At 45.1% G+C, this 12,495-nt stretch overlaps 1 protein-coding gene across 5 annotated transcripts in view; it reads right to left on the bottom strand.

Annotated features, from left to right (window-relative positions):
• Positions 1 to 12,495, bottom strand: part of L3MBTL3 (L3MBTL histone methyl-lysine binding protein 3) — a 168,792-nt gene that overhangs the window by 127,516 nt on the left and 28,781 nt on the right. For all 5 annotated transcript variants that reach the window (XM_038397744.2, XM_043510933.1, XM_043510934.1 and 2 more), the window contains 3 exons: positions 10,659 to 10,770; positions 1,451 to 1,610; positions 248 to 386 (listed from right to left, as the gene is read on the bottom strand). In XM_038397744.2, coding sequence (XP_038253672.1) covers positions 248 to 386; positions 1,451 to 1,610; positions 10,659 to 10,770 — 411 coding nt within the window. The remainder of the gene's footprint in view (positions 1 to 247; positions 387 to 1,450; positions 1,611 to 10,658; positions 10,771 to 12,495) is intronic.

The following is a 12,495-nucleotide window of genomic DNA, read 5'->3' as shown; positions in this document are numbered from 1 at the left end:
GAATCTATTATTCAACTGAAATTTTGGCTGTGTTGGAGCTATGCACCCCAGAGTGCACTGCACTCTAGAAAGAACATAACAATTGAAACATCAGAAACTGGTGCCCAGCTGAGATGTTGCAAGTCCCACTATTATGCTATAAAAGTGCACACTAGTTAACCAAATTAGGCTAAATGCTACCTCCTCTACATAAGGCAAAACTCCTGCTGAAGCTAACTGTGGGATTGGGTTTATGAAGCATACTAACAGTTTCATCCTTCTCTTTCTTGTCTTCTCCATCTTCTTTGCACTCTTCTTTCAGAGGTAATTTTGTTTTTCTTTTCCGAGTCCCTTTAGAATCATCTTCCTCATTGCATTCCACACCATCTTTATCCTCCTTTGGTTCTCTGTCATGAGAAAAAAACATGGTGACATAAGAACCTACAACAATTCAACTCTTGCTTCCATGAACTTAGGTGGAAGAATTAGGAAAAGGCAACTACCCTGAATGATAGAGAATGATAAGAAAATCCAAGTGTTTGTAGGTCCCTGGGTATCATTCAAAATATAATCTTAGAGCTACAATTGAAAATGACAGCTGTCAAAAGTTAACACAGAAGACATACACCAGTAATTGCAAAAGGAAAGCTGTCATCCTATACTGAACAGATGCTGCATGTTTAAAACAATTTGTCTTTCCCGCCTGACATCAAAACTCATCAAGAATCAATTCTTTTGAAATGCTTAAGACTGCAGGGCAGTTTAAAGAAAGCAAAGAACTAGTAATTATTATGACTGACAAATCCATTTTGAATAAGCTGATATGCAACGGCATACATTGTCAGTCAAGCAACCAAAAAACAGACAGCTTTGAAGCAATTACTTAAAAATGACGAAAAATGCTTTAGAACATAGATGTCAAATTGCCCTAGTGAAATGTACAATTCACAATGAGCATGTAATCAGAAATCTTCATTTGTGATGTGATGAGCTCCATTAGTGCACCACTGAAAAGGAAAGAACAGAGAAACTGTCACAGGTTGGAGTTTGTCATATATAACGCAGCTTTTGCACTTAAATATAATTAACTAACCATACCAACCATCTCATTGCTGAGCATCTTAATTCTAGTGATTATAAAATATTGTGCCAGTCTGACACTGACTCATGCAGACCAGAGATGAGTTCTTCACTGTTTGTGTTCAACGATAAACGACAATATTTTCTGTGCAATTAACAAAGTTTTCAACACTTGCATTACACAAGACTCAAGCTCTCATATTCTATAAATATTTGGGACAAAATTATAAGTAGATATGAATAACTAAAAATTAAAAGTCAGAAAATTCAGAGATTAGGTTGCCTCATTCTCATCCCACCTGATTCCACTACTGTTTTATCCCAATATTCTCTCTCATCATGCTGTGTGTATGTCATATTACTTGAGTGTATGCTTTACAATAGCACCTACTTGTTTTTGATGTGATGTGCACATTTCTGGCTGAAAAATTTCCCTTCAGGAACAAACTCTTCTGTGGTACCATCGTGATAACAGTTTTCACAGAAAATAAGCCCATCCACTTTCGTAGCTTCCTTCAACTTCAGAGGAATCCCGGTCTTTTCTGAAAAGGCTGCACAGTGAAAGGAAAAGAATAATTTCTCCAAGCTACAGTACAAAAAGAAAGAAATTTCTAACCATAGAACAGACCTTGCCAAGCAAAGGGAAGGTTCTACTTATGCCACTGCCATTAGCTGTAGAACCAATGGCTACCATCCATGATGGGTCACTGTTCCTCACTCCAAAGGGCTGGCTTTCAAAAGTAACACAGGTTTTAGCATGCAAAACAAAAGATAAATGCCCATTAACCTTATATTTCTGTTATCAATGGAATGGAGAGGTGTGCCAAAGTTGCCGCCACAGCACACCCACTCCTCACTGGCTGCAGCAACTTATGCCTCACCGCCCCCCCCTTCTTTTGGCCTACTGTGGCCATAAGGGTGTTCTGGCCCTCCGGCCGGACCACTGTACAGTATCCAGTCCCTTTTCGGGCCACAGACACCTTTATCAACGTCAAATAAAAATGTATACATACCAAACCTTCAGCCTGCTGGGCTCTGGGGGCAGTCACCTCAGCGCAAGAGTACCTCTGTTGCTGCTCCCTAGTTTGATCAATCTCTCAATCCAGGGGCTGGCATACTCCTCCCCTTACTCAGGTTACAGCTTGTCAGGGCTCCATCCGAGTCAGGCTTCCAGCTCATCTTTAGAGAAGCCTATCTGGTCTTTTTCCCTTTCTCCCTCTCAGGCACTTCCCACCTCCTCTCCTCCATGTCTTTGCTCCCCAAATGGGCTCCCCCAGCTGTGCTTTATTTCTAATTAGGCTTGGCCCACTCACCAAGTGCACCCAAGCTACATAACTGGTCTTTCACAACCTGGGTAAGGAAAAAACCCCCCTCACAAGAGAACATTAACATAATGACACAAGCCAACATTTAGCTGATCTTTTTTAGTGTGAATTTAGTGCTGCTGAAAGATGTTGCATTAGTTGCATTGAAGACTGAGGTTCAGCCTAGGCAGCAGCTGTGCAGACTTTTCCATGCCCCCCTGCCAGCGTGCCTCATTCCTAGCCTAGTGGGACTATTGCCAACTATGAAAAGGAAATTTGAAGAAGTTTTCTTTTAACAAACACACACTTTTCTGTAACTAAAATCCTAGGCTACAAGGTATTCTTCTATTACAACCTTTTTCTCCAAAAGATTGTACCTAACTACTCCTGTAGTCTACCAGAGAAAAAAAATACACATTTCCCTCTTATCACTCTGGATTAGGACAACTAAATTTCCCAACATTAGATTCAGGTATTCAGACATCTATAAGCCTAGGCACCAAATGTCTAGGCTTGTATTGGACATGGTAGCCTATGTTTATGGGTAAGATGAAGCTTCAAAAAGAACTGAGGGGAACTACTTAATAATAGAAACCTATCTGATGAAAACTAAATATGACTTTTTTGTAACCCATTTACTTCTTTTAAAAGACAAATTCCAAGTCAAAAGACAAAACAATTCCTTCTGCTTGAACGCTCCTTTAAAGGGCAGTCAAATGAACCCCTGGATCTAGATAGCTCTTCATCACTAATGAGATGGTGTGCTGCATTACACAGCTCAATGTTATCAGTGGTTAAGTGACATCATACACTATCTCTTCCCCCAATGCAGGTCTAGATGGGCAGTGGAGGCAAGCATATCTTTATATTGCAACAAACTAATCTGGTACAACGTAAGACGTACATCCTCATCACAAATATATGCTTAATACAATACAAAGCATGATTTGACTAGCAATAATTTGTTTTAGGTTAACCATATTGCAGGGCACGATGGTGTACATTTGATATTACAAAACTGTAATCACACAGCTATGAGAGGGGACAGAATCTACTCCACAACATATGGCATAGTGCTTATACTAGGATAACGAGTCTCTCACCTCCACATCACAGATATGAACTTTCCACAAGTCAATACGGATTGAAAATCGTTACCAATTGCTTCATGGCTTATGGTTAAGGCTCCGTATCTGTTATGGAAGTCACGGATTCCGTGATTTTCCATGACCTCTGTGACCTTCTGCAGTGGCCGGTGCAGCTGGCTCTGGGGCTTCCCTAGCAGATCAGGCAGCTGCTGCTGGGGCAGTTTGGATGTGGGAGGGGGCTTAGGCCTGGGACAGGGGGTTGGGCTGCAGGGCAGCGCTTACATGGAGGGGGCTCCCCGGAAGCGGACGGCATGTCCCTGCAGCTCTTAGGTGGAGGGGTCAAGAGGCTCTGCATACTGCCCCTGCCCACAGGCACTGTCCCTGCAGCTCCCATTGGCCGCGGCTCCCAGCTAATGGGAGCTGCAGAGCCGCAGCTCATGGTGGGGGCAGTGCACAGAGCCTCCGGTCTTCCCTCCCACTAGGAGCTGCAGGGACATGTGGAGCCAGGTAGGGAGCCTGCCAATCCTCCCCCTCGCACCAGCAGGGGTCCCGGGCCACCTGCCTGCCTCCCCCTCCCCCTCCCCCCCGACACCAGCAGGGAGTCCCAGCCACTGTTCTCTCTAAGCTGTGTGCGTGCACACAGATCTTAAACCCCGTGAACATGGCGAAACACTGCGCGCACTCTGGCTTTGGCTTTTTTTTTTTTTTTTGTGCTTCGGTGGTGGCACAGAGACATTTTTTGCACACACGGCCTGTTAAAAATTAGAGGGAAAACTGGTCCCAGGCCATGTGCCGCAGCCTCCCCCAGTACCAGTGGGGGGGTCCCAAGCCACCGCTCACCTTCCCCCAAGCACCAGGTCGCCGCCCACCTCCAGAGCAGCCGTGGCCCTCCAAGGAACAAGTTTTAGCTAGGGGTATATAGTAAATGTCATGGACAAATCATGGGCCATGAATTTTTGTTTACTGCCTGTTACCCCTCCATGACTTTTATTAAAAATACCTGCGACTAAAACGTAGCCTTACTTATGGTACATGAACAGGTGCTCTCAGTTCAGTTCCTTATAGACACTGAAGAGATGTTCATCAAACAAAATCGCACCAGTTAAAAGGGCAAATAGCAATAGCAGTAGTTGGCAGTCTCAGGACAGAGGTCAAGGACTAAACAGGCTGAAAAAATGGTTACCTACCTCTCATAACTGTTCTTTGAGATGTATTGCTCATGCCCATTCCAATTAGATGTGTGTACGCCAAGTGCACAGCAGCCAGAAGGTTTTTTCCCAGCAGTACCCATCGGGCCGGGGCAGGCATCCCCTGGAGTCATGCCTCCAAGGCACCGAATATAGGGCCCTGCCTACCTGCTGCCACCTCAGTTCCTTCTTGACGGTTTGCTCCGACAGAGGGGAGGCGGGCGGATATCGGCATGGACATGAGCAACACATCTCAAAGAACAACAGTTACAAGAGTGACTTTTCTTATTTGAGTGATTGCTCAAGTCAATTCCAAGTAGGTGATTACCAAGCCTAAATTTGGAGGCTGGGTCAGAGCTCAAAAGTTCACTGATTGTAGCACCGCTCTGCCAAAGGCTGCGTCATCTCTAGCCTGCTGGGTAATGGTGTCATGCAAGGTAAAGGTGTGGATTGAGGACCACGTCACAGCTCTGTAAATTTCCTGGGTCGGAACCTGGGCCAGGAAGGCCACTGACGATGCCTGTGCCCTCGTGGAGTGCGCTGGAGTGGAGGGGCAGGTATTTTCACCAGATCGTAACATGCCCGGATACAGGAAGTAATCTATGCCGAGAATCTTTGGGAGGAGACAGGAAGCCCTTTCATTCTGTCTGCTACTGTGACGAATAGGTGAATAGACTTTTGAAATGGCTTTGTTCGTTCGATATAGAAGGCTAACGCCTGGCGAATGTCCAACGAATGAAGTTTTTGCTCCCTGCTGCTTGCATGTGGCTTCTGCTAGAAAACTGGAAGAAAGATATCCTGATTAACATGAAACTGTGAGAGAACTTTAGGGAGAAAGGCCAGATGCGGTCTAAGCTGAACCTTGTCCTTGTAAAACACAGTGTAAGGAGGCTCAGATGTTAGAGCCTTGAGCTCAGACACCCTCCTAGCAGAAGTTATTGCTACCAGGAATCCACTTAATATGAGAGGTAAAGCAGAGAACATATTGCAAGTGGTTCAAAGGGTTAGCCTGGAAAGGACCAGGTTAAGGTCCCAGGCCAGGACCAGCCATTGCACGTGAGGAGATAGTCTGTTGAGACCTTTAAGAAAACGATCAACCACTGAGTTGGCAAAGACCAACTGGCCCTCCACACCTGGATGGAAGGCAGAAATGGCAGTCAAGTGGACCTTTATTGATGACACAGAAAGCCCTTGCCACTTTAAGTGGAGGAGGTAGTCCAATATCATGGGTATTGGCGAGAGTGTTGGAGACAGGAGACATTGGGAAGACCAAACTGTGAATCTTTTCCATTTGGCTAGATAGGTATCGCTAGTGGACAGTTTCCTAATGCCAAGGAGATCTTCCCTGACTGGACCCGAACAAGCTAGCTCCATTGGGTTTAGGCATGGAGCTTCCACACCGTGAGGTGAAGAGGTTAGATGTTTGGGTGGTGGAGGTGGCCGTGATCTTGAGTTATCAAGTCTGGGAGCAGCGGTAAGGTGATTGGGTTTTCCCCGGACATTTCCAGGAGAGAAAAGTGTACCAGTGCCAACGGGACCAGACTGGAACTATCAGTATCATTGCAGCTTCGTCCCTTCAAACCTTGAGCAGTACCTTGTGAACAAGAGGTATAGGTGGAAACGCATACAGGAGGTGTTCCCTCCAGGGAAGGGGGAACATGTCCGTGATGGAACCTGGGCTGTGATTCAGGAAGGAGCAGAACTGTAGGCACTTCCTGTTGTGTCATGTGGCGAACAAGTCTAACCGGGGAAATCCCCACTGTTGGAAGATGGTATTCACGACATATGGGTGGATGGACCATTTGTGGCTGTGAAAGGACCTGCTGAGATAGTCTGCCAACTAGTCTGAATTCTGGGGAAATAAGACGCCTCCAGGTGTATTAAGTGAGCTATGCAAAAGTTCCACAGTTTGAGGGCTTACTAGCACAGGGGAGAGGAGTGTGCTCCCCCCGTCTGTTTATATAAAACATCACTGTTGTATTGTCTGTCATGACAGATACACATCTCCCCTCCAAGTGAACTTGGAAGGTCTGGCATGACAAACGGACTGCCCTCAGCTCTCTGACGCTGATATGAAGTAAGAGCTCCACCTGGGACCAGAGGCCCCGAGTCCTGAGGTCTCAGGTGTGCTCCCCAACTCCCAGCTGATGCGTCCATCACCAGCGAAAGGGATGGCTGAGGCCTGGAAAAGGGGACACCAGCAAACACCACTTTTGGGTCGAGCCACGATAGAAGAGACTCGAGAACCAGCCAGGGGAGATTGACTATCTTGTCTAGACCATCCCGAATTGGTTGATACACCGAGGATAGCCATGCCTGAAGAGGCCAAAGTCTCAGTCTGGCATTCTGTACTACAAAGGTACAAGCGGCCATGTGGCCAAGTTGCTTTAGGCAATTCCTTGCTGTGGTGGTAGGGACTGCTGAGACCTAGTATGATGGCACACAGGGTCTGGAAACGTGACTCTGGGAGGTACCTTGCCTGTGTTGAGTCCAAAACTGCCCCTATGAACTCTATCCGCTGAACAGGGATAGGATTGACTTCTGTACATTCAATAAAAGGCCCAGGTCTTCTAAAGTTGCTCTTATAATGATCACATGCACATCCACTTGCGCCTTGAAGCAACCTTTGATCAGCCAATCATAGAGGTATGGGAACACCTGCACTTGGCACTTGCAGAAGAATGCAGCTAAGACTGTCATGCGCTTGGTAAACACTCAAGGTGCAGCTGACAGGCCGAAAGGAAGGACTGTGAACTGATAGGGATTGTGATTCACCATGAACCTGAGGTACATTTTATGAGACGGTGTTACTGAAATATGAAAATAAACGTCCTTCAAGTTGAGGGCAGAATACCAGTCTCCCGGATCCAGGGAAGGGATAATGGAGGCCAGAGAGACCGTATGGAACTTCAACTTCTTTATGAACTTGTTGAGGTACAGGATGGGTCTGAGGCCATCTTTGGCTTTTAGGAAATACTGCAAATAAAAACCCCTGCCCTTCAGCTCCTGAGGGACCTCTTTCACCACCCCCACATTTAGGCATGTGTGCATATCCTTCATGAGAAGTTGTTGTGAGGGTGTCCCTGAAGAGGGACAGGGAAGTGGGGTGGAAGGGAAGGAGTGAGTATCCTCTTTCTACCATGCGGAGCACCCAGTTATCTGATGTAATTTGGGTCCACACAGGGTAAAAATGGGACAGTCAGCACAAGAAGGTAGGGATGGATTAATCCAGAGTTTTGACTGGTGTGTTGCCCCCGGGCACACCTTCGAAAGTTCTGCTTTATGCCTGAGGACTGTTTTGCCTGCCCAGAGCCGACAAATGGGGAGGCCTCCTTCTATTATTTTTGCTATGCCTCCTAGAAAAGCCCTGCCTGTTCTGCGGGGGATAGAATCAAGGCAGGGATTGTGGCTTAAAGTGTCTCCACCGTGTAGCCAAAGTGTGAAGGCCAAGGGACTTGAGGCTTCATAGCCTCAAGGATTCAAGAGCCACCCTCGAGTCTGTCTTCTCTGAGAAGAAGGTCAAGCCCTCAAATGGGAGGTCCTGGGTAGTCTGTTGGACTTCATATGGGAAACCTGATGCCTGTAACCAGGAGTCCCTCCTCATGGCCACCCCCAAACAGCCACATCCAGGAGCAACACCTTTGCCACCAGCTTGCCCTCCTCTACCAATGAGGAGAACTCTGCCCTAGGTGTTGGCTTCACTTAGACCTGCAGGACTCCACCTCTGACTCGGAGGACTCGCCGAAGGAGGACCACAGGAGAGCAGTGCCCACCGGTGCTAGAGAGCAGTCAAGCCAGGAACTTGACGACCGATGCAGCTCCTTTACCTGTCCACTAGCAGAAGGGACCAGTGCTGAGGGGATGGTGATCGGCACAGTACCATTAACGGCACTGAAGTCTCACGGGTGCTGCTGAAGCAAAGCTCAGTGTTCTGTCTCGCCTAAGTGGAAAAGACAATGCCATGAAGGCAATAAGCTCTAGGCTACCTCAAAAGTCTCCGGCCTGGCTTGCTCACGACCTTCCTGGAGTCTCGGGGGCCCAGATTCAACTGTCCCTTGGTGGAGCAGGAGTCAAGAGAGCCCAACTAGGCGGTGCTGCAGTTATGTGAGCCAAGGAGGGTCTCACTGCGCCAGCTTCCTTCAGTACTGGCCTGAACATGGGTGAATGCCCTCTGTCAGGTCTCTTCTTTTTGTGGGGTACCAGAGACTAGGAACGGTGCCGCCCACTGACCTGCACAGAGCCCCTATGCAGAGAACTCTGTCGGTGCCAAAGGTCTCTATCAGAGTCCTTCCTCGATGCCGAAACCTCTTCTGACGACAACAGGGCACTAGAAACTGATGTCGAGGTACTTGGCATCAGCTTGGCTGACCTTGGGTCCAAGTGGGGATGGAGGGCAGCCTCCATAAGGAGAATCTTCTGTCACTGATCCCTCTCATTTTGGGTTCTGGGGGAAAATTCCCTGTAGATTTTGAAATGTTCCTTTTCGGACTTTATCCCGCAGGCACTTTAGGCAGGAAGTGTAGGGGGTCGCTTTTGGGCATAGTTTTGCCACATGCTGTACAGGGTTTAAACTCCAGGGACCGAGGCATGCCCCGGTACCAGGGGGGTGGGGGACAAGAAGAGGCAGAGGGTACCCCCAAACGATATCTTATAGATCTGTACACTAACTGCTGTACAACTATTTACAGGACAAGTCTGAAGACTGCTAAGAAAGAGACGCTTGCTGAAGCAACAGAGAACGAGCATTCCGGCTAACCATCACAGGCGGTAAAAAAGAACTGAAGTGGCAGCAGATCAGCAGCGCCCTATATTTGGTGCCATGGAGGAGCGACTCCAGGGGGCACCTAAACAGACCCGATGGGTACTGTTCGGGGGAAAAACCTTCTGGCTGCTGCGCAAGTGGCACACTTAATTGGAATGGACATGCGCAATCACTTGAAGAACAACTACGTTTTCACCCATAGAAAGGGTCTGTCTTGATCAAGGGGAAAGGGCAGGGCAAAGTTTTCAGCACTATTACTTGTGCTGTTTGGTGGATAGCTAGTGACTAACAGTTATATTCTGTTAATCTGGCATTTTCCACAAATGCTAAAAATAATTATGCATTTAATTTAAAAAGGAAAAAGAATCTGGTAAAATATACCGTCTCCAAGGGCAAAAAAATGATGGGTGCAAGAAACCATGCAAGTAGCTGTGATATTCTTTTCAGTGCTACCCTATTGATCCTATGTTCAATGTGTACAAAAATAGTACTGAGCATCTGTGACTATGTGATACATCTTTCTATGGATGAAAATGTGTATTTTCCTTTTGCCAATATTTTAATTCCACAGAATATCTGGTCTAAACCCCTTCCCCATGGAGTTAAATGCCCATGTAAATCCTTGAATGTTATTACTCAGAAAATTTTTGCAAGCACTCACAATAGTTCACTATGGTAGAGTTAGCAGTAACAAAGATATTGTAGATCTAATCTTCCATCAGTTAAGTTGTTTGAGCAACTAATAAACAATATCCTATAACAACTGTTTTGCAGTTTACACTATTTTGAGCTGAAGTTAACTATAGACAATAGGTAAAATCCTTCTTTTCTTTTTAGAACTAGCCTCAGCAAGAACAAAGTGCAGAATGTTGATGTATTCAAATAGAGTAAGCCATTAGGGCATCTTTTAATTAAAGAACAACAGGCTAGATCACATGAAAAAAATTTTTAGTTCTAAACTTAGATAAAAATGTCTATCAGAACGATACAGCTGAAGTTCTCTAAAATTACTGCTTCCAGATGTTTAATAACAGAAGTGTGAAGTTTTCTGCTTCTTTCTAATTTAAAAGACATTTTGACACCCATTCACACTCAAGTAATTAATAACATCCCCTCAGTTTTTTTCATGAGGTGTGTACAGAAGTTGTTAGAGGAAAAGCAACTAAGCAATTTAAAGCTTCTGGCAACTTTTTATGGAACACCATTACATTAAAAAAAAAACCTATAGCATACAAAAATTAAATAGCTTCTTTCTGACCTTCTTGAGCAGTTGGCACCATCCAGGTTGTGGTAGCAGTGGCCTTTTTAACACTTTCCATCTCTGTTTCATCTGTGATGACTTCTAGGGCACCAAACTCATTCACTCTGAACTGAAAAAACAAAGAAAAATGGGGTGAGATTCTGAAAAAAGAATTGACTGACACTCCCTTAAGGATTATTCTTCCATCCTTTTAGTTTCTTATAATGGTGCCCTTCATCGTATTATCTGAGTGCTCAGTGACACTGCTAATCCCCTAGCAACAGGAAAAGTGTATTTATTATGTCTCTAAAACACAATGAACATGGTGTTCTATAAAAGTTAATTTAAGCATTTTTCTATATGTATATACTCACACACACCATTTACAAATATATACAGAATAGTATGTATCCTAAACAAAAAAAAAATCAATAGCAAAAATCAAGGAAAATTAACTTATTCTGCTTTTTTAGCTCTCCTTTCACTGGCAGTAAACCAGTGCTCTACCACCAAGCATTTTTGTCAAAGGCCTGAAAGTGATATAGAAAATACAAGTATTTCACAGAATATTGTAATTTCAGCACCAACCAAAAGCTGATTGTTTCTCCAATGCAAATTGCATGTAAGCAAACATCTCAAAGCAGTTTATGAACTGTCTAATTACCTACTACTGTAATATAACCATCAGCCAGGAACAAGGTTTAGCAATATCCCACATACTGTGCTTCTACTAAATCACTGTGATTTATGTCCATCCCACCTCCAGTAAGAAAGCATCCTCCAAATGCTTTATCAACTGCCATGCTAGCAGATGAGAGTAATGTTCAGCTTTCCACGTAATAAATAAGTCAGTACATCCAATGGGTTGCACAGGTGTAACTAAGGGCAGAATTTTGTTCATGATCTTCTATTTTAGCTGAAAGGATGCAAGTCACTTAGAGTTCAATCACACCTTATAGGTGCTGGTACTGAGGTGCCCCAGAGGGATCTCCAGAACGAACTATGCCTTAGAATCCCCTCACAAAGCTCCCTGGCATGGAGAAGAGGCACACCCACTGCAGCACTCCTTTGGGTGAAGGAGTGGGAGGTGGAGCATACTTCCACCTACCCACCCATCCATCCTTGCCACCCTGATCTACCCCTCACATTCTTTAGTGTATTTTTGTGCCTCGGGAGGCTCTAGAAGGGAGTATTCAGCTCCTTGTATTGGGGCACCACATCAAGGAAGTCTAAATGGGATTTTTCACATTTAAAAGGGGACACCATCAAGGTTGGTAGACCTAAATTTAACTTGCTTTGTTTTACTCACATCTGTTTGCAAAGTCCATGTAATTCTGTATACAGATTTTTTACCCTAGCCCCCATCACAAAAAGAAAGATCCAATTCTCTTGAGAGAGAAAAATGTCAACAGTCCAACAATTATGAGCAAGCCTTCAACAACATATGCAGTGCAAAAATTAACGTTTTGATTAAAAAAATCACTTTCAAAGTTTCCACAGGGTTAAACAACCATGAACAAAATATGACAGGTCACTAATTAGGAGCAAGCCAAAGCAGCAGCATCCAAAAGTTGCTAACATTTAAGAGCTCATTAGTGACCTACATGAACCGAATTGGCAGTATCAGACCAGTGAACAGGTGCACAACATAAATAACACCACAGTTAACACTAGTTGGCAGTTTCAACAAAGGAGACCAGAACTAAATGGGGATGGAACCTGAATTACTGTCTCACCCCTAGAGGAGGTTCCTTCAGGTCAGAGTTAAGGTAAAGTGAAAGGGTTGTGAGAGAAAGTTTTCACCATCACTGCACATGCTATCCCTTTTCTGCAGATAAATCAACACTTTGGCTTG

Source organism: Dermochelys coriacea, chromosome 3 (assembly GCF_009764565.3).
Source record: "Dermochelys coriacea isolate rDerCor1 chromosome 3, rDerCor1.pri.v4, whole genome shotgun sequence".
NCBI classification, from domain to species: domain Eukaryota; kingdom Metazoa; phylum Chordata; order Testudines; family Dermochelyidae; genus Dermochelys; species Dermochelys coriacea.
This window is presented reverse-complemented; position numbering and strand designations above follow the sequence as displayed.